The 17,989-nt window shown below is 43.4% G+C and overlaps 1 protein-coding gene across 1 annotated transcript; it reads right to left on the reverse strand.

The window, feature by feature from the left end:
- Positions 1-13: 13 nt before the first annotated feature.
- On the reverse strand, positions 14-16,766 carry SUPV3L1 (Suv3 like RNA helicase). The gene is made up of 15 exons (XM_081006061.1): positions 16,480-16,766; positions 14,962-15,039; positions 12,571-12,678; positions 10,891-11,005; positions 10,397-10,565; positions 9,003-9,114; positions 8,627-8,704; positions 7,434-7,525; positions 6,849-7,029; positions 5,597-5,690; positions 4,737-4,956; positions 3,659-3,739; positions 3,158-3,334; positions 2,384-2,532; positions 14-503 (listed from the first exon to the last, which is right to left on the reverse strand). The coding sequence occupies exons 1-15, from the start codon at positions 16,739-16,741 to the stop codon at positions 53-55; spliced, it is 2,367 nt and encodes a 788-aa protein (XP_080862187.1). The 5' UTR covers positions 16,742-16,766; the 3' UTR covers positions 14-52.
- Between the last annotated feature and the right edge of the window lie 1,223 nt (positions 16,767-17,989).

Genomic DNA, 17,989 nt, shown 5'->3' on the forward strand with positions numbered 1-17,989 from the left:
AAAAGACCAAAGCTTATTAAATATAATTTTTATTTTGCAAAGACACAACATTCTATTTCCTCTTCTTCCCTTTGTTTGGGCCTGTGTTTTCATCTGTGGCACCGCCCTTGCGACGAGCCAGCCACTCATGTTCCAACTGTTTCAGCATATCTTGGGTGAGGAGTCCCTGCTGTATTAGTCTGGCAGCCAGAGCGCCCTGAGCTTCAGCAGGCCTGTAGTTCATCGCTTTGGATCCCCTTGCTCGTCGGTGCCCTTGGGTCTTCACGTCCCTTGGGGAAAGCTCTCCGTTAGCCTCTAGGAGGTCTTCCGCATTCAACATCCCATTGCCAATGCTAGCCCTCTGGAGAGGAAAGTCGTCTGGTAAAGTGACAGACCCAGAAGCGGCCTGCGATACTCGGATCAGCCTCGTAATGTTAAGCACCCCGACTTGTATAATGTCATCCAGCTCCTTCTGTATGTCCCTGACGAGAGCAGCATCCGGGAACATGTCCATAAACCGGTAGCTACAAGGAAACATGCATGTATGATAAGTTCAGACCAAGAATTCTTGAAAGGTTAACAGCCCCCAGCAGGGACTGTTTCAACAGGCACTTTGGGACCTCTTCAATACAGTGGTGCCTCGCAAGACGAAAAGAATCCGTTCCACGAGTCTCTTCGTCTTGCGGGTTTTTTCGTCTTGCGAAGCAAGCCCATTAGCAGTTTAGCGGATTAGTGCTACAGGGCTTAGCAGGCTTAGTGGATCAGCTGATAAGCGGCTTAATGATAAACTGATAAGCGGCTTAAGGATCAGCTGATAAGCGGCTTAACGATAAGCTGATAAGCGGCTTAACGATCAGCTGATAAGCGGCTTAGCATCAGCTGTTAAGCGGCTTAGCCATCAGCTGATAAGCGGTTTAGCGGCTTGGGAAAAAGGGAAAAAGGAAAAAAAACCTGCAGGAACTCGCAAGACATTTTCGTCTTGCGAAGCAAGCACATAGGAAATTCGTTTTGCGAAGCACCTCCAAAACGGAAAACCCTTTCGTCTAGCGGGTTTTCCGTCTTGCGAGGCATTCGTCTTGCAGGGCACCACTGTAAAATGCTGAATCCAGCTACTTGTGTGAGCAGAACTTCTGCACATGCAATAGAACTTCCTCTCCTTTTTCTCCCATCACCTACATGCTCTCTGGATCTGCTCTGGAGCTCCCCCCTACCCCATTTTGGGGTGCTGGCGAAGAGGGTGAAGAAAAAAAAGAAAGTTCTGTTATGCAAGTAGAAGTCGTTCCACTCATGCAATAACTTGGCTAGATTCAACCCAAACGACTTTGGACATCTGTAATCCTGGGCATTAAGTGATCAGCACTTCAAGTTTCTGGGGTTAAGATACAAATGAAACTATGTAGCAATTTAGAGCAAACCGCTGATCAAGTTGTTATACCTCAAAAACACGTAATCTGGGGTGTGTGGGGGGGGTGTTTAAGTGTAATATGCAATACCATTAAGCCAAAAGGCTTACAATAAAAAGCTAGTATCACACACAGTTTATGCATAGCCTAGTAGACAAGATAGAATATTTTAAATGAAAGGAGGGCAGTGTCTGGCTCTCCAAGTGTCACTGAACTACAAATCCCATCAGCCTTAGCCAGTTTACCCCAAGGATGATGGGAGTTGCAGTTCAGAAGCATTTGGAGAGCAACCCGTTAGCCACTCTGGTTTGAAACCATCTATAAAATAGCTGTGTTTTATTCCACAGTTCTCCAAGAAGTTCGTGGCAGCAGCACGCAGTGGGTTACCCATTTTATACTTGCATCAGTCATGTGCAACAGCTTAGGCTGAGCATGGATTTAAATCCAAGTATCCCTAATCTATGTCCAGAGCTCTACACCCCACCCCCACCCCTCACCTGTCCCTCATCTGTTCTCCACCTCCAAAAAAGATCTTGTTTCTCTTCTGCATTAACTGAACAGTTCGAAAGAACTGGTTGTTCAGCCTCTGTCTTAGCAGAGCTGACAGTAAAAAACTCCTCTCCGGTCCCAACTTAATGACACTTCAAATATGCAGTTTCTGATATGGTACAGTTCTCTCCCAGGACTGCTCCTTCCCCAGACCCATGCAGGAAATAGCTTGTTTCAAAGTGCCTCTATTTCAAAATCTCCCTGAACATGGAAAGCAAACCCATCTTGGAAGAGGCTGCATTAGACACCATCTCCCTGTTGTGTGTTTTCCACGTGCAGAGAAATTTTGACAAGGAGGAGCTTTAAGACCAATAGCTCCCCACCAACATTCTGCGTTGGTGTCATCTCACATGAGGACTGAACCATGCTTTTACCCAAAGCGGAGGACTCCTTATGCCCCCAAACTGCCCACATTAAGGAAGAGGAGGAAGAAGGAACCAAGCCTCCAGTACCTCAGCCACAGATACAGATCGAGGACATCATGAACAGCTTCAAGGTGCACAAGGTCCTTTATATTCTGGGGTGGGACTAGAGGCCAATTAATATGCCTGCACAGCCAGTCAAATGTCAGAGGTTCATTTCTGCTAAACTGCCGTGCAAACTAGAAAAGGAAAAAGAAGAAGCATTAAGCAATGAATATTTCCCCAAGAATAATACCGCCATAAATCTCTCACACTGCCAAATGCCCTTTGCAGCAGCCAAACCCAGCCATGACAGTAGTTTATGATATAAACTTTCTACAATGCTTTGGATGCAACCCCCCCCCCCGAATTTCCCCCCATGTGTCTCAGAGCAGGCACTGGAAAAGGAGAGGTTGAAGGTTGTACTGCTTCTGTAATCATGAATAAGATACAGTTTTGCTGGCCTGTGAAATGTCCAGTAACTCCTCATGCTTTATGGAACATAAGTAAAGGCTGGGGCAGTTCAGGTACACCAGCAGAAGCAATCGGGTGCACCCACCACTGAGCCCAAGCCAACCCAAATTTACCAGCATCTTGCTCCAACCCCTCACTGTCCCAGGATGTAACTGTGGCACCACTGCTGGGAGACCAGACAAATATCCATACAGCATTCTGATCACCACCATCTCAACTTGTCATTTGGGTCACCTAATTTTGATCATGCCCACAAATGGATGAAGAGACTGACACCAACTTAGTACAACACGGACTACTCCCACAAAAATGCACGCTGATGCACACACACAGGAGAGGCAAGTCACTTACCTTCAACAGCGAAGTGCAGACGTAAGGCTGCTTCTTGTTGATGGGTGCTGTGCAGAACACGTATCTGGCTCTCAAGTTCAGTGGAATGTGCTGAATCATGTCAGCTAGAAATTTGAAGTCATCAACATTGCACACAAAGTAGAGGCCATCAACTTGAGAGAGGCTCACAAAAATATCCTGTTTTAAATAAAGATAAACATGCTCTTAGTTAAACGAAGCCCTGACTATCCCCATGGAAATCTATCAATATTCACACAAGAAAACTAGCAATTTCCTGCAGCATCTCTGCAGCCAATGAGGTAAGTCCTTCTTAAGACTTGAAAAGGAAAAGGGAAACCTATCAACTGCAGAAGCAAACACTGCAAAGATAGCCTGGCTGTGCAGATTAGACGCTGGTAAACAGCTCCTCAAAATCCTAACTAGCATTCTCTAGCTAGGATAATGAAGCTTAAACTGCTGTACACAGAAATGTTAAAACTTAACAGGTTTCCTGATTCTTACAAGTAGATTTGATAGAGTGGCATCTGGAAGATGATATGCAAACATCTCAATCTGGTCAGCGGTAGGATGCAAGCCAGCAGTCTGGGTGGAAAAAAAGAGGTGAGGAGAAAAGGGTCTCATTATTACAAGAATTAAACTTTCCTAAATTTATCTGACTATCAGAACAAGCATCTAAACAACAAGGTGGCCCAGTCAGCTTATGCCCTATGCAACATTTACTGCACTAATATTAATGTAACTGAGCTACTTAGCTAAAAAGTTCCAGAGAACCAGCTCATACATTATCATCTTCATTTGATTAAGCAGCAGTAAGTCCCATGAGCAGGGATTTCCTCATTTCCAAAGAAGAAGAAGAAGAGGAGTTTGGATTTGATATCCCGCTTTATCACTACCCGAAGGAGTCTCTCAAAGCAGCTAACATTCTCCTTTCCCTTCCTCCCCTACAACAAACACTCTATGAGGTGAGTGGGGCTGAGAGACTTCAAAGAAGTGTGACTAGCCCAATGTCACCCAGCAGCTGCATGTGGAAGAGCAGAGACACAAACCCGGTTCACCAGATTATGAGTCTACTGCTCTTAACCACTACACCACACTGGCTGAAAGTGTTCTGCTAGTAAATGTTACTAATGATCACCACCAAAAGTGATGGAAATTTATTTTCTTTTTCTGTATGGTGTGTTAATGTGAATGGTAACAATAAAATTTAATTTTAAAAAAATGTTGCTAATGCTCATACAAGTACTTATATTCCAGGTCATGTCAATTGCTTGAATTGCTACTTGCACAAATAAGTTGGCAGGGTGTGGGGGGAGATGGCTCAGTGGTAAAAGGCCCCCGATTCACTCCCCAGTTAAAAGCTGTATGCAACACATGATGGGAAGATCCCTCTCAGAGGTTCTGGAGAATAGCTGCAAGTCAGATTAATATGATACTGAGCTAGAAAAACAAAACATTTTGACCCGGTAGAAGCTTCCTATGACTGATCAACTCGTTTTAAGATGCTCCAATGCTGCTCTACTATCAGACAGCTGAAAAATGCACCAACAATATGATGATGTTGTTGATAACAATATCCTACCACTATGGGATCCACTGATTTATTCAAGATTTCCTTTAACAAAGGAAGGTCATCTCGATGCATGGTGGTGACTTCCCCTTCTCCAAATACAGTGCTAAATCTTCCCGCTCTGCCTGAGATTTGTAGAGCTTGAGATGTTGTAATTGTATCCATTTCCTTCTCACCCTTCTCATTGATAGTAGGCTTAATGAGGGAGTTAAAAATGATTCTTTTTATGCTCCTAGAACAAAAGCATAGATAGTGGATTAATACTGAAGTCAGAACAAAGAGCTATAATTTGTAATTCTCAAAACATGAACCTTATCAATACAATGCAGAATTTCACCACAAACCCAAAGGTTTGTCAGATAACGGTGTCTGACAGATGACTCCGAACACAGATATCTCCAGTCTCAGGTTTGCCACATAGTAGTGGGTGACTGCTAGATGTCCAATGTCCATTCTGGAACAAACATTCTACCCCTATACATCTAAGCTCACTAGGCCCAGTGCAATGCAACTCCCAGTGAATGCTCCAACCCTATCCAACTTTTGATGGCGTTCCATCTTCCACATTGCTGGAAAGGTACAAGAGATATGATGAGGCTCAATGCCACACAGACAGGCTCTTATGAACAGCTTAGTTATCTAGATCATCATCTAATGTCTCTGCACTGGAAGCAGCACTCTATTGAGTAATGGGACAAAACTGGTTAGAAATCCTGCTCCAGTCGGATTAATTTAAGAAACCAGTACTTGCCTATACACAAGAGTCACAGGGGATATGTAACACTGAGATATGGTTTTGGAAAAAGCCAAGAACTACCACCAACATATTTAACTCATTCTGATAGAATCTGCAATCCACCCAGGATACTTACAAATTGAGTCCCATTCCAATTGCATCCGTAGCAACCATGATTTTACACGGATCATCGGGATCGTTGAATTTCCTTGCCTGTGTAAGTTTTGTCCCTGAAACAATGACAAGTGTAGACTATGTTGCAATTTACATTTATGGTTTTCAGTTTGGTTTGAAATAAACCAAATATTGTAAATACTTTAAAGTTACCATTCCACAATGGTGTTTTGCAGGTGACAGTGAAAAATGTTAATATTCTGAACTACTTAGCGGCAGTTCAGATATGTCAGTGGCCCACTGAGATTACCTTGGAAGCAGGCATGGGCTCACATGAAAGCACTATTTGCATGAGCTGGTATCTCCATGTGGAGCAGCGTATATGTGGCCATATATGCTTCTGGTGACATCGGAACCTTAAGTTGCCAGTATTGCCCAAGCTTCTGGTGCCATGCACATTCCATCCCACCCTGGCAACTCTGCCTACTTCCAAGATGACTGTGTAGGCCCCTCTGACATGACTGAACAAGCTCCTAATACAGTACCATCACTGCTTTCCCCTCTTCCTGTGTGTCAGGCAACTTGCAAGTTTTCACTTATGCTGCCCACACCCAATGTGAAGTGTCTGTACACTGCTAGGAATCTGTCAGGATAAAGGGCTGTTTAGAAATTCTTGAAATAAATAAATAATAAGTGGCCATGGAGAAGAAGGGAGACTTCAGGAAATGCAAACCATACATGGAAATGCAGTCAGTACAGAACTAAAAACTAGATTGAGCTGCGTATTATTAAAGACGTATGGGCAGATCTATCCCCTGTATAGTTTATGGTAGCCATCCCTGCTAAGAATATGTGAACCAGACAAGTACTAGATGAACAAGTTAACATTTTCCAAGACAAGGTGCCAAAGAAAGAAATGCACATTTAAAAACACAGCATACTATAAATTCTGGACAGCTGCTTGTTCACTATGCATTTGGACCCCTCTTAAAACATCATAACCAAATTTTGCATGATGGTTCCCAAGATCAAGGAACAGTTTTTTCCTTTGTTTGGATACAATTGGATGCCATGTTGAATCAAGGTAAGAGGACTGAACCTGCACTGATTTTAACTACTGATTCCAAAACTGCACTGTTTCTTGGGGTTTCTCAGAATTCTTGGGTATGATGTTGCAAGTACTTCAATATTCAAATATTAAACAGAAATTTCCTAATTAGTCACATAGCATTCATGCCTCCCAACTCCCCCAACATATATCAAAGAGTAATTACCAGGTGGCAGACTTCCATATATGACAGCACATTCTAGGCCCCGGGTTTCAATTTGCCGGCTCACTGAATAAATATCATTCTTACTGAAACAGACAATACAGTCTCCAGGGCGAAGGTTATCTAGAGATTCAAGGGCCTGATCCAGGACTTTTAGAGGGGTGAGTCTCTTGTAGTTTCTCACCTGGAGAGAAAAAGCATCATTTACCCTTGCAACCATCACAGAATTGCAGTCAATAAGAGACACGGGTAGCAATCAGGTAAACTACACTGGTACACACAAGGGGTTGGTTGCAGTGGAAGTATAATATATAACGACCAGCTGGCATAGAAGCAGTTCATCAGTAGGAGGTGTCTGATGGAGGTGGGTTTTTTGGCAAAGCTGATGGAATGAGCCCTGATTCTCATTTCTCCCACTGAGACAGTTAAGGGAAAAGAGGCCTGGTGGATAATCTTGCTAACGCCAGAAACATATTAACAGCTTCACAACTGATGCACTGATTTTAATGCACAGGCTCTAGTATTTTTAAGAAAGGGAGCTTTATAAACCGGAGTATGTAGCTATAGTTATATATTGACAATTCCTACCTCAACTTCCTCCCCTGTAGTATACATGAGCTCTGTCACCAAGTTAATAGCAGCAGCCTCACCACAAACATGGATTTCTTCTGCACAGAGTCCTAAATAAAAAGTGCACAAAAGAAAGGAGGACTGTAAAAGCAGGTTACATGGATCACACATGGTCTTGATCTATCGGCTACTTTTAAAATGAGGCTGCATTTTAAATTGCATTTTAACCTGTATTTTAAATTGCCCCCCCCCATTATGTTTTTACTGTGATTTTATTGGTGTTAGCCGCCCTGAGCCTGGCTCTGGCCGGGGTATAAATAAAATTTGTTGTTGTTGTTATTGTAATACTGAAAACAGACATACGGTTTGCATTGCTACTATAAGGCTATCACAATCAAATGTTTTGCTTGCAGATGTTTGTAGCTAGCAAAGCCCAGTAAGACTTGCCCAGTTCATGAATCTGAATAACCACCTCATTCAATTGTTATGCAGGTTCTGTGGAGCCACTTGTTCAAAACTATAATATCAAGGAGAATAACTGACCCCACCCTAATATCCATCTCAAGTTACACACTTTGCTGGGAAGGCAGTGGAATTTACTTCTGAGTAAACCATGCCAAAATTTGGACAGTATTTCATTGTCCGACAACTACCCAAGATGGAAGCAAGTGCTAGGATCAAAACAATTGCAACTGGTTCTGCACACCCTTTTTTTCAACCCCTCAAGTCACATAGTGAACTGACTTTGAAACAGAGGGGACTTGGCTTTGTATGATGGTCTGCTAAGGGTGTGCCTTAAGTGGTTCTTTGGATCCCGGCCATCACTATCCCACCACGCAGGATGGAAATAAAGCTATTCAAAATGCACGTTACAAATTTAGTAGACTGGCTATTTTTATTTTAAATCTAAATAAAATTGGATACAGTTCAATGTGTCAGTACACCATACTCATACATAGGACAGGTTCAACTAACATTCCTGAGCAGACTTCCTCACCAAGTACTCTGGATATATTATTGGAGTACAACTTCCACTAGCTCCAGCCAACATGGCAAATGGTCAGAGAAACAGTTCAGAACTGGAGGGCACCAGCTTGGGGAAGGAAGGCTGTTCTGGAGCCCTGCACTACACTGTCCATATGAAAGAGAAGTCGCATATCAGTAGCTAAAGGTAATTTGTTTTACTAACATGAAACCTGCAGAAAACATACCCAAGAGCGCTCGCGTCCAGGCCCAACCTCTGGAAGGATCTTTAATCATCTGGATTTCATCAATCACAGCTACTTCATCTTAAAAATACAAAAAATGGTGGTATGTGGTAAAAGGGACCAGAAAAACAAACTTCAAAAGGTAAAAGACAGAAGAAAAATAATAATTTCAATTATGAATTCTTTAAACAGTTTTTACAAACAGTTTTAAGAACGGTTTCTACATTGTCATTTATCTGGCCTGTTAATCTGTTATAACAGAGAAAAAATTCTAAATTGAAATATATCAGAACACTACAGAGGCAAATTTATAAAACTAGAACATGATATGCTTCAATACCCTTGAAGAATACACAAAAAAAGAAAGAAGTTTACATACAGGGTGTAGTGACACTGCACATCTCAATAGTGCAAGCAACATGGGCAGCCTGCCTGCCTTCAGGATCAACACAAACACGTTCTTCTCCGGTTACCAAGTCACATGGCACGTTCTATAAGGTTTAAAGAGAGAGAAGATACAGGTGGTTTTTCTAGGAAGAGAAATCCAACCTAAGTTCCCAAAGGATACTACACTGAAATATGAGAACAGACAACATACAGCCCAATAAAACGTCTTGCGCAGAAATCAAAATCTTAGAAAACAAATCCCGAGCACCCCCATTTTTGTTTTAAACAAGAGCTACTAAAAAAATGGATGCAAATAGAGGAAGAGGGTAGATGGGAAGAGCGTCCCTCCAAAGCAAGGAAGGAGGAACCAAGCAGAAGTTCTTGAAGGGGGGCTCTAGCAGCCAGAGTTAACCACCCCTCCCACATTGTCACTCGCCAGCCAGTGCCCCGCCAGCTTAACATTCCCAGGTTTGCTTCAAACTCTCCACAGGCAGCTTGGAATAGACATACTTTTCAAGAGAGTATATTCTAAGAGATAGTCCCTGTGGCTTTAGCAGACGCATTTAATTTGTTTAAGTTCTAGAAGCTCAGAACTGCCTACAGCAATTGGCAGCAAGTCACGAGGGTGGCAGACGGCAGCCTTCCCCAGCCCTCCCTTGAGATGCCAGGGGTCAAACCTGGGGTATTCTGCAAGCAAGCCTTGTGCTTGACCAAAGAGCTATAGCCCTTTCAGTCTCAGAAACAACTACAATACAAAAAAAAAAAGTTTCCTATCTAGCCATCATGGATAAAGACATAAATATGATGGCAAATAAATCTATATGGGTGGAGAAGATTGCAATGATCGTGAGCCTGTAATGTTAACTGGTGCGGCAGTGTGACTGAATGCTGCTGCCTTCAATGCATTTGGTTTAGGGTGTGCTGAGCCTTACAATACAGGCTTTGAACAGCTCATAACTGTTTTGGCTTCCTTTAACTGAGATTGTTGCAGAAAGCACATACTCAAATATGACAGAGGTACTCATTCAGCAGCCGCAAGATCTGGATTCTGCTGTCTCGGCTACAGATATTGTTTACTCATTTGACAGCTACAGAACTCCAGAAGTTACTAATGCCTCAAGCAAAAAAGGGTAGTCAATACTAAAGGGTACTAATATAGCTGTACTTGCACTTATTCTTTCTTTTACCTCTTCCTTTCTTCTCTCCCCTTCCACTACTATGCACACCCACTGTCAAAATATAATTATGCGCTTATTGGTGTACTTGTTTTGTTTTTTGCTTATGCGACTGTGAAAAATATTGTGTACACTGACAATATTATATCATGAATCATCATCACAGACTGTAACAGTCACAGAAGCATGGAAACACATTTAACATACTGACAGCATCGTTACTCTTCTGGAAGATCTCATGTGCCAGAAGCTTCAAAGGGCCACAGTATATTCCTGATTTTGCTGCTAAGTATCTCTGGATTGCATGGTAGGTTTTTCCACTGTTTGTAGGACCAGCATGAAATACAATTTTTCTTTGGATAGCTCTGGCGTCCTGATACCTAGAACAACACATAGAGAAATGCATAGTTGAGCCTGGCAGTCTGTATGTTTAAACACCACCTCACTTTGTAGTATATACATAAACTAAAAACTAAATACACCTTTAGATATGTTGATTTCAAACCATGTAATCTCACACCTCAATTTCTGTGATTTTTGATAACATTTTTTCAATTAAAGAAAAACACTCAAAAGTAACATAAGACGCTGATGACAACTTCAGTGAGAATAACTGCCATGATAGGGACATAAAATGCACATTGTCGCAGCACTGACATTGTTATTATCATAAGGAAGACATATAAGTGATTTTAAAAAGCTAACCAGTTGGGTGGCAATCTCAAATCACTGATTTTACGCAGATCATCCATACACTCCAGCATAGGAAAAATCTGCTTAGCATGTCTCATGAAAAATGGAAACAGATCATCAACGTGCCCTAGAAGGAAGGAGAAAGGTATATTAAAACCAACAAGTAGTAAACCATCACCCAGTGATGTACAGTATTCAGAATAATTATAATATTGCTAAGTAAGTCTGGTGATATAAATAATGTCAGTGGACAATTCTAAGAACCCTATTAACTGTGAATAACTTCTAAATTACAAGAAAACCCAAGTACTCAGAATTAAACTTAAGACATTTGGCATCATTTCACAATATAATTTTTTAATTGTCTTTTGGGGACTAAATAATTTCTAATATACTTTGAGAATTTACACATACTTTTCTGTATTACAGGCCCATTTGCAGCAGCTCTTCTCTAGTACCGCACTAAACAAACAACTTCAATCATGGCCTCAAGAATCAAAAGCTCATATGCCTTGTTTTAAATTAAGAAGCCCCATCAAAAGGTTTCCATGAGATTTGGGTTGGAGTCCTGCTCTCCCCATGCAGAGGGATTCCATGTCCCATGTGGACATGGAAGAGAGCCAGGAGGGAAGCAGAAGGAAGGAGCAGCCTGGAGCAGGACTCTCTGCCTCCCTTCTCAGTGCTCTCTGGGTGCCCAGTTTCTTAGTCTCTGTTCCTTTGCAAGAAGCAGGGAGACTCCAAGGTGCTCCCATTAGCATGTTGCACTCTGTTCCTTGTACAGGACCTGCAAATCTGAATGTCCTAAAGGGCCCCTGGGTTGCTTTGCCATGGCCTGTGAAACAGCTGAATGCCGGCTAATCAGGAGCATCCACACCTTGCCCTCTGTGTAAAGGGGAGGATTATACTCTTGGCATTTCCATTTGCTGTATTAGGGTCAACTCTAATGAACTCAGTGTAGTGAACTGGTACCAGAAATAAGAGCAAATACAAAGTATAATTTTCACTCTTTGTTGTCCCTACTATAATCTTCTAACATTCTCATTACAGTATTAACTTATTAAGGTTAATACAGCAGACACAAGTACACACTTGTGCCCATTCATTTAAGTAGAGATATAAGCTCTAAAACAGAAACAAGCTGAATAAATGGATACAAACCAGATGTTAAAATGTCAACAGTCAGAAGCCAGCAAGGAGTCTAAGGTGACATACTTCAAGGAAAAGGGTTCAAAATGAGGCTTCAGCATGAAGTTGCTCAGTTGGAATTTATTTGAAGATTTAACACATACTCTTTATTTTGCTTTGTTCATTCATCATTACCTGGGAACTGGGTACACCCACTCTTGGATCTTTCACTTGTTTGTATCTGTGTTCTACACAGTAATGCAGTCACACTTCTGTCTTGGCAATGTACCAGTATCTGATGTTTAAACAACAGCACTTAACACCTCTGTCACATATTCAACAAAGGGTTGCCTAAGGCCATTTACTGGTTTACAGCACTCACTCCCATCTCTCACTCCTAGCCATTATGATACACGGGCAAATATTATAATCTAACCCACTAAGTTCCTTATTTATAAGGGTAAAGCAAATTTCATTTACCCATAAGTTTATCACCCGTAACATTTAAGCAAGTGTCTTTTTTAAGAAGAATGATTGGGGAGGGGAAATAATGTTGAATATACTTACCAGCACCACAGCATATATCATTTAGGAGAATGTGCACATCAGGACCCAAGAAACTTGATTCCATTATGTATTTCCTAAAGCTTATAAATGCTTGATGAAACAGACGAGCTATAAAGGGGAGGGGAAAATACACACAAGCAAGTTCAGTATTGCACACAAAACTCCACTTCCTACAAACTGGACCAGAGATCTAATGACAAAACAAGATTTTTAGCTTGAAAACTAAAGAGTGCTTTGTTTTCAGTAGGATTATACCCATGCATGTGGTCACTGAAACACTCAAGACATTTCAAATCATGTTAAGATACCTGACAATCCCCATGTAACCCTGCAATGCTTCCCACACTATTCTAGAATGTCTCCAACTTTCAGAAGCTGTTCAATGGGACAAGGAAAAGGGGTGATCAGCTAAAATCTGCCTATTCTACTTCCATGAACTCCTGGATGAACTAAAGTTTTTAATTGTAACTGTTTCTAAAATGCTTTAATTGTAACTGTATTTATAAACCTGTTTTGGAGTGCTTTACAAAAATAATAATAATAATAATAATAATAAATTTTATTTATATCCCGCCCTCCCCAGCCAAAGCCGGGCTCAGGGCGGCTAACAACAATCAAATAATCAAACAATCAAATAATCCAACATTCTAAAACATTTCATTATAAAAATTAATTAAAATCAAATTAATGGCAACCGTTAAGCAAAGTTCTGTGCAGGTTGCCAGAGGAGGGAGTCAGGCTGGGCCCTGACCAAAGGCCTGGTGGAACAACTCTGTCTTGCAGGCCTTGCGGAAAGATGTCAGGTCCCGCAGGGCCCTAGTCTCTTGTGACAGAGCGTTCCACCAGATTGGAGCCGCAGCCGAGAAAGCCCTGGCTCTAGTTGAGGCCAGCCTAACCTCTCTGAGGCCTGGGACCTTCAGGATGTTTTTATTTGCAGACCGTAGGTTCCTCTGTGGGGCATACCAGGAGAGGCGGTCCCGTAGGTACAAGGGTCCTAGGCCGTATAGGGCTTTAAAGGTTAAAACCAGCACCTTAAACCTGATCCTGTACTCCACCGGGAGCCAGTGCAGCTGGTATAGTACCGGATGAATGTGATCTCGCAGCGAAGACCCCATAAGGAGTCTCGCCGCGGCATTCTGCACCCGCTGGAGTTTCTGGGTCAGTCTCAAGGGCAGCCCCACGTAGAGTGAGTTACAATAATCCAGTCTGGAGGTGACCGTCGCGTGGATCACAGTGGCTAGGTCAGGGCGAGAGAGATAAGGGGCCAACTGCTTAGCTTGGCGGAGATGAAAAAATGCCGCCTTTGTTATAGTTGTAATCTGCGCCTCCATAGAGAGGGAGGTATCGAAGATTACACCCAAACTCTTAACGGAAGGTGCTGGCACTAATTGCACCCCCGCAAGAGATGGGAGTTGCCCCCCCAATCCCATATCGTCCCGTCCCAGCCAGAGGACCTCTGTCTTCGAAGGATTTAACTTCAACCGGCTTCCACGTAATCATCCAGCCACAGCTTCCAAACATCTGGTCAGTGTGTCTGGGGCCGAGTCAGGATGGCCATCCATCAACAGATAGAGTTGGGTGTCATCGGCATACTGATGGCAACCCAGCCCAAAACTCCGGACAAGCTGGGCGAGGGGGCGCATAAAGATGTTAAAAAGCATCGGGGAGAGAATCGCACCCTGAGGCACTCCACACACCAAGGAGTGGCGCGATGACAATTCTCCCCCAAGCGCCACCCTCTGTCCCCGACCAGAGAGAAACGAGCGCAGCCATTGAAGGACTGTGCCCTGGATCCCCACGTCGGCAAGGCGGTGGTCCAGGAGTTCGTAATCGACCATGTCAAAGGCTGCTGACAGGTCTAGAAGAATCAGCAGCCCCGACCCGCCTCGATCCAGCTGCCTACGGAGATAGTCTGTTAGGGCGGCCAGAGCCGTCTCGGTCCCATGACCAGCGCGGAAGCCGGACTGGAATGGATCCAGAGCCGATGTTTCATCCAGAAACCTACCAAGCTGTTCAGCAACCGCTCTCTCAATCACCTTACCCAGGAATGGAAGATTCGAAACCGGGCGGTAATTGGATAGATCTAAAGGATCTAATGATGTTTTCTTTAAGAGCGGGCGCACCACTGCCTCCTTCAGTTCCCCTGGAAATATCCCGGTGCCAAGGGAATGTGTTTGCTGCCCGAGCTCTTTTGAGAGGTTATAAATTCAATAAAAAATCATAATAACACCACACTATTTTATTAAGCACTGACCTAAGCAGTCAGTTTTAGAAGTAGAATTAGAAAAACCTAAGAGTCAAAAAAAGATTAAGTCCAGATATGAGCTTCTCGTAAAGCATGTAGAAACATTCAACAATATTTTATTATCCCTAGAACCACATATTGCATACCATCTAGTCCATTTTCTGCACCCAGTCTTTGTACTTCTTTTCTCTTGTAAAATTTATTTAATACTTTCAGGACTTCACCTAGAAGACAAAATACAGATACTGTCATGCTAACTGGAATGGCAAATTACTTGTGCAAAAAAATACTTTATACACTTCAAGCATTTAATCAAGAAAGGGTTATACACCAAAAGAAAAAGTAGTCACCAAAAACATATTGTGAAATCCACCTTCTATAAATCTGCTATGGAGACTAACAATCTTAACAACAGTTACCTTTAGGGTAACTTTACAATTGCCATCTGATCAGGGATGGTCAATTTCTGTTCTCCAAACAGTGATGGGCGAGTGAGGGGAGGGCCTGATACCTCATGGATGGTCAGGTTGTACAATAAATTCTGCATGATCTAAAGTGCATCACAGATTATAAGAGGTCGTTCGCAGACAAAGGGGTGGAATAAACGTGTGTCTTGAACGATCCCCTCAAGAGATCTGTGGCCCATTCACTTCCCAGAAACTTGCGGAGGCCATATGACAAAATGAACATGGGGTCTCCAATATTGCTTCTTTTCTACACAGTACACCCACAACATATGCCCATTTAACTTGTGCACACTCAGCTTTACATGCTTGGCAAAAAAAATTAAAAAATTAATGACGGGTGTTGGGGGGGAACCTTTGGCAATCCCCGACCAACACCACAAGTGCACCCCAATCTGTTTGGACTACTGTACAGTGGTACCTCGGGTTAAGTACTTAACTCATTCTGGAGGTCCGTTCTTAACCTGAAACTGTTCTTATCCTGAAGCAACACTTTAGCTAATGGGGCCTCCTGCTGCCGCTGGAGCACGATTTCTGTTCTCATCCTGAAGCAAAGTTCTTAACCTGAGGTATTATTTCTGGGTTAGCAGAGTCTGTAACCTGAAGCGTCTGTAACCTGAAGCGTCTGTAACCCAAGGTACCACTGTATATGCAATTTTGGCTTTAGGCACTATCCTTGGAACGCAACTCTCACGGGCTTACTTTTTTCTTTTTTACTACTTTTTATTAAGTTTTCAAAAGCAAACTCAAAGAAGAACCTAAGTCAAATTTCCAAAAACAAAGTCCACTTAAACATAAACTCTTGCATCCAGCATCTTAGTGTTTTCTTATTTACACTGCGCTTTGTCGCGCTCAAACTTCCTTCCTTCCCTGCTTCGGCTTTCACACATTAACACCTACTCCTACAGATTCTTATTTACCAACTCTCACGGGCTTACTATGCAAGTTGAAGCTTCCCCCTCACGCACTACCTCAATGTATATTTGGAAGGGCTACTAAAGGACAGGTAAAATGGCCCTTGTGGGACAGGTGCGACTCGCAAGTTGCCCGCTGCCCACCCCTGTTTGGATGACAGAAAAATCCAAGAAACGGGCCAGGAAAGGGCACTCCCGTTGCCCCCTAACCGAACGCGCACGGTTGGCTTTCTAAACCCACAGGGCCCGCCTGTCCTTCCGCCCCACCCCCGGCGCCGCCACTTACTCTTGTTGAGCGGGCGCGTGAGCTCGGCTCCCACGTCCCCCTCGGGGCCAGGCGACGAAGGCGACACGGGCAGAGGCACGAACAAGGAAGTGTCCGGGGCTTTGGCGCCCGCGCCGTTGCCTCCCCCGTCGGAGAAGAAACCCGCTGCTGGGGCTGCCCGGCTCGGCCCACCGCGCCGGCTCCGGAGAGCAAAGAGGCCGCCATAGCGGAGCGGGGCAGCCGGCAGCCGACAGAGCAGCCTCGCGCACCGGCTCACGGACATCGGAGCAAGAGGGAGCCTTGAGCTCGCCGGCGCGCGCCTGTTTCGTCATCGCGACAGCGGCCCAGGTCTTCAGGGAAGTCCGGCGTAGTGCCTGAAAATTAGTGTGGCGGAAAGCTGCCTAAAGACGGCGGTGGTTGGCTAGGTGAATTTAGGAGGGGTAGTATTAGAAGGCGGAAAGACTCGGAGTTCCGTCCGCACCGCCACATTCCTCGCAACGCCATGGGCCCTAAGAGAAGCCTCGCAGGCAGTACGGTCGACAGCCAAGCGAGCACCCTGGCGGCCACGTGCGTTTAGGCGGAGGTGTGTCTGTGAGGCGCATTGGCTTGGGTTGCTAGGATCGTGGGCGAATTGACGTTACGCGAGAATGCAAGTGCAGTAAGCACGTGAGGGGATGGTGGTGATAACGCTCCGCCAATGCGAGTAGCGCCTTATGCTCGAACCTCGCCACGCCAAGCTCAAAATTTTATCAGCCGCTCTGTATAATGCCTGTCCCGCTCTCTAGTCTCCACCCCATCCCATTGTTAAGCTCCACCTCAAGAATTAGAAGTTTTTCCAGACCTTCGCTTAAGGGCAGACGCTGCCTTTTGAGCCCTCTCCGTTGGATAAACGTGCCCGCAACCTTGGGAAACCCCAGATCACCAGCATTTATAATCAAAGCTGTCTGCATAAATAGATACCGGTCATAAAGAAATCTGCAAATGAATAAAGCTGCAGTAATTAGGTTATTATTGTATATTGGCACTGTCATCCAGTCCTCAGAGTAGATGCATTTGAGGTGTTTTTAAAGTATATTTTCAGAAAAGGCCAGGTTTTCATTTATTTCTTAAATTAGTATGCCATATTCTAATTTTAAGGAGTGGGTGGGACCAAGTACTACCTTAAACTAGCCTTAAGATAACAACAAAATGAAGGAGACTGGGCTTTGCACTTCAAAACACTTTATAAATCCATATACAAAAGAAAAGCCCTTATCAATTTCAAGAAGCTGAAACAAACAAAAAAATGGTGTTAGAAAGCAGGACTGCAAACATATTCTTAAGTGTAGTCAAATTAGATTAAAAACCACATTAAAAAATTCTGCCACTTATTTTTAATGCATCAACCACATCCTATGGCAACATATTCCTTTATAAAGTTGTAAATGATAATGGCTTGGTTTTAGATATGAAAATTGTCTCTATCTAGATAATTAGTCACCATGGCACTAAATGCTGATCTCCAAAAATACATGTCTAACTGAAAGAAACG

The sequence above is a fragment of the Podarcis pityusensis genome (assembly GCF_964106645.2).
Source record: "Podarcis pityusensis genome assembly, chromosome: 5".
In the NCBI taxonomy this organism is placed as follows: domain Eukaryota; kingdom Metazoa; phylum Chordata; class Lepidosauria; order Squamata; family Lacertidae; genus Podarcis; species Podarcis pityusensis.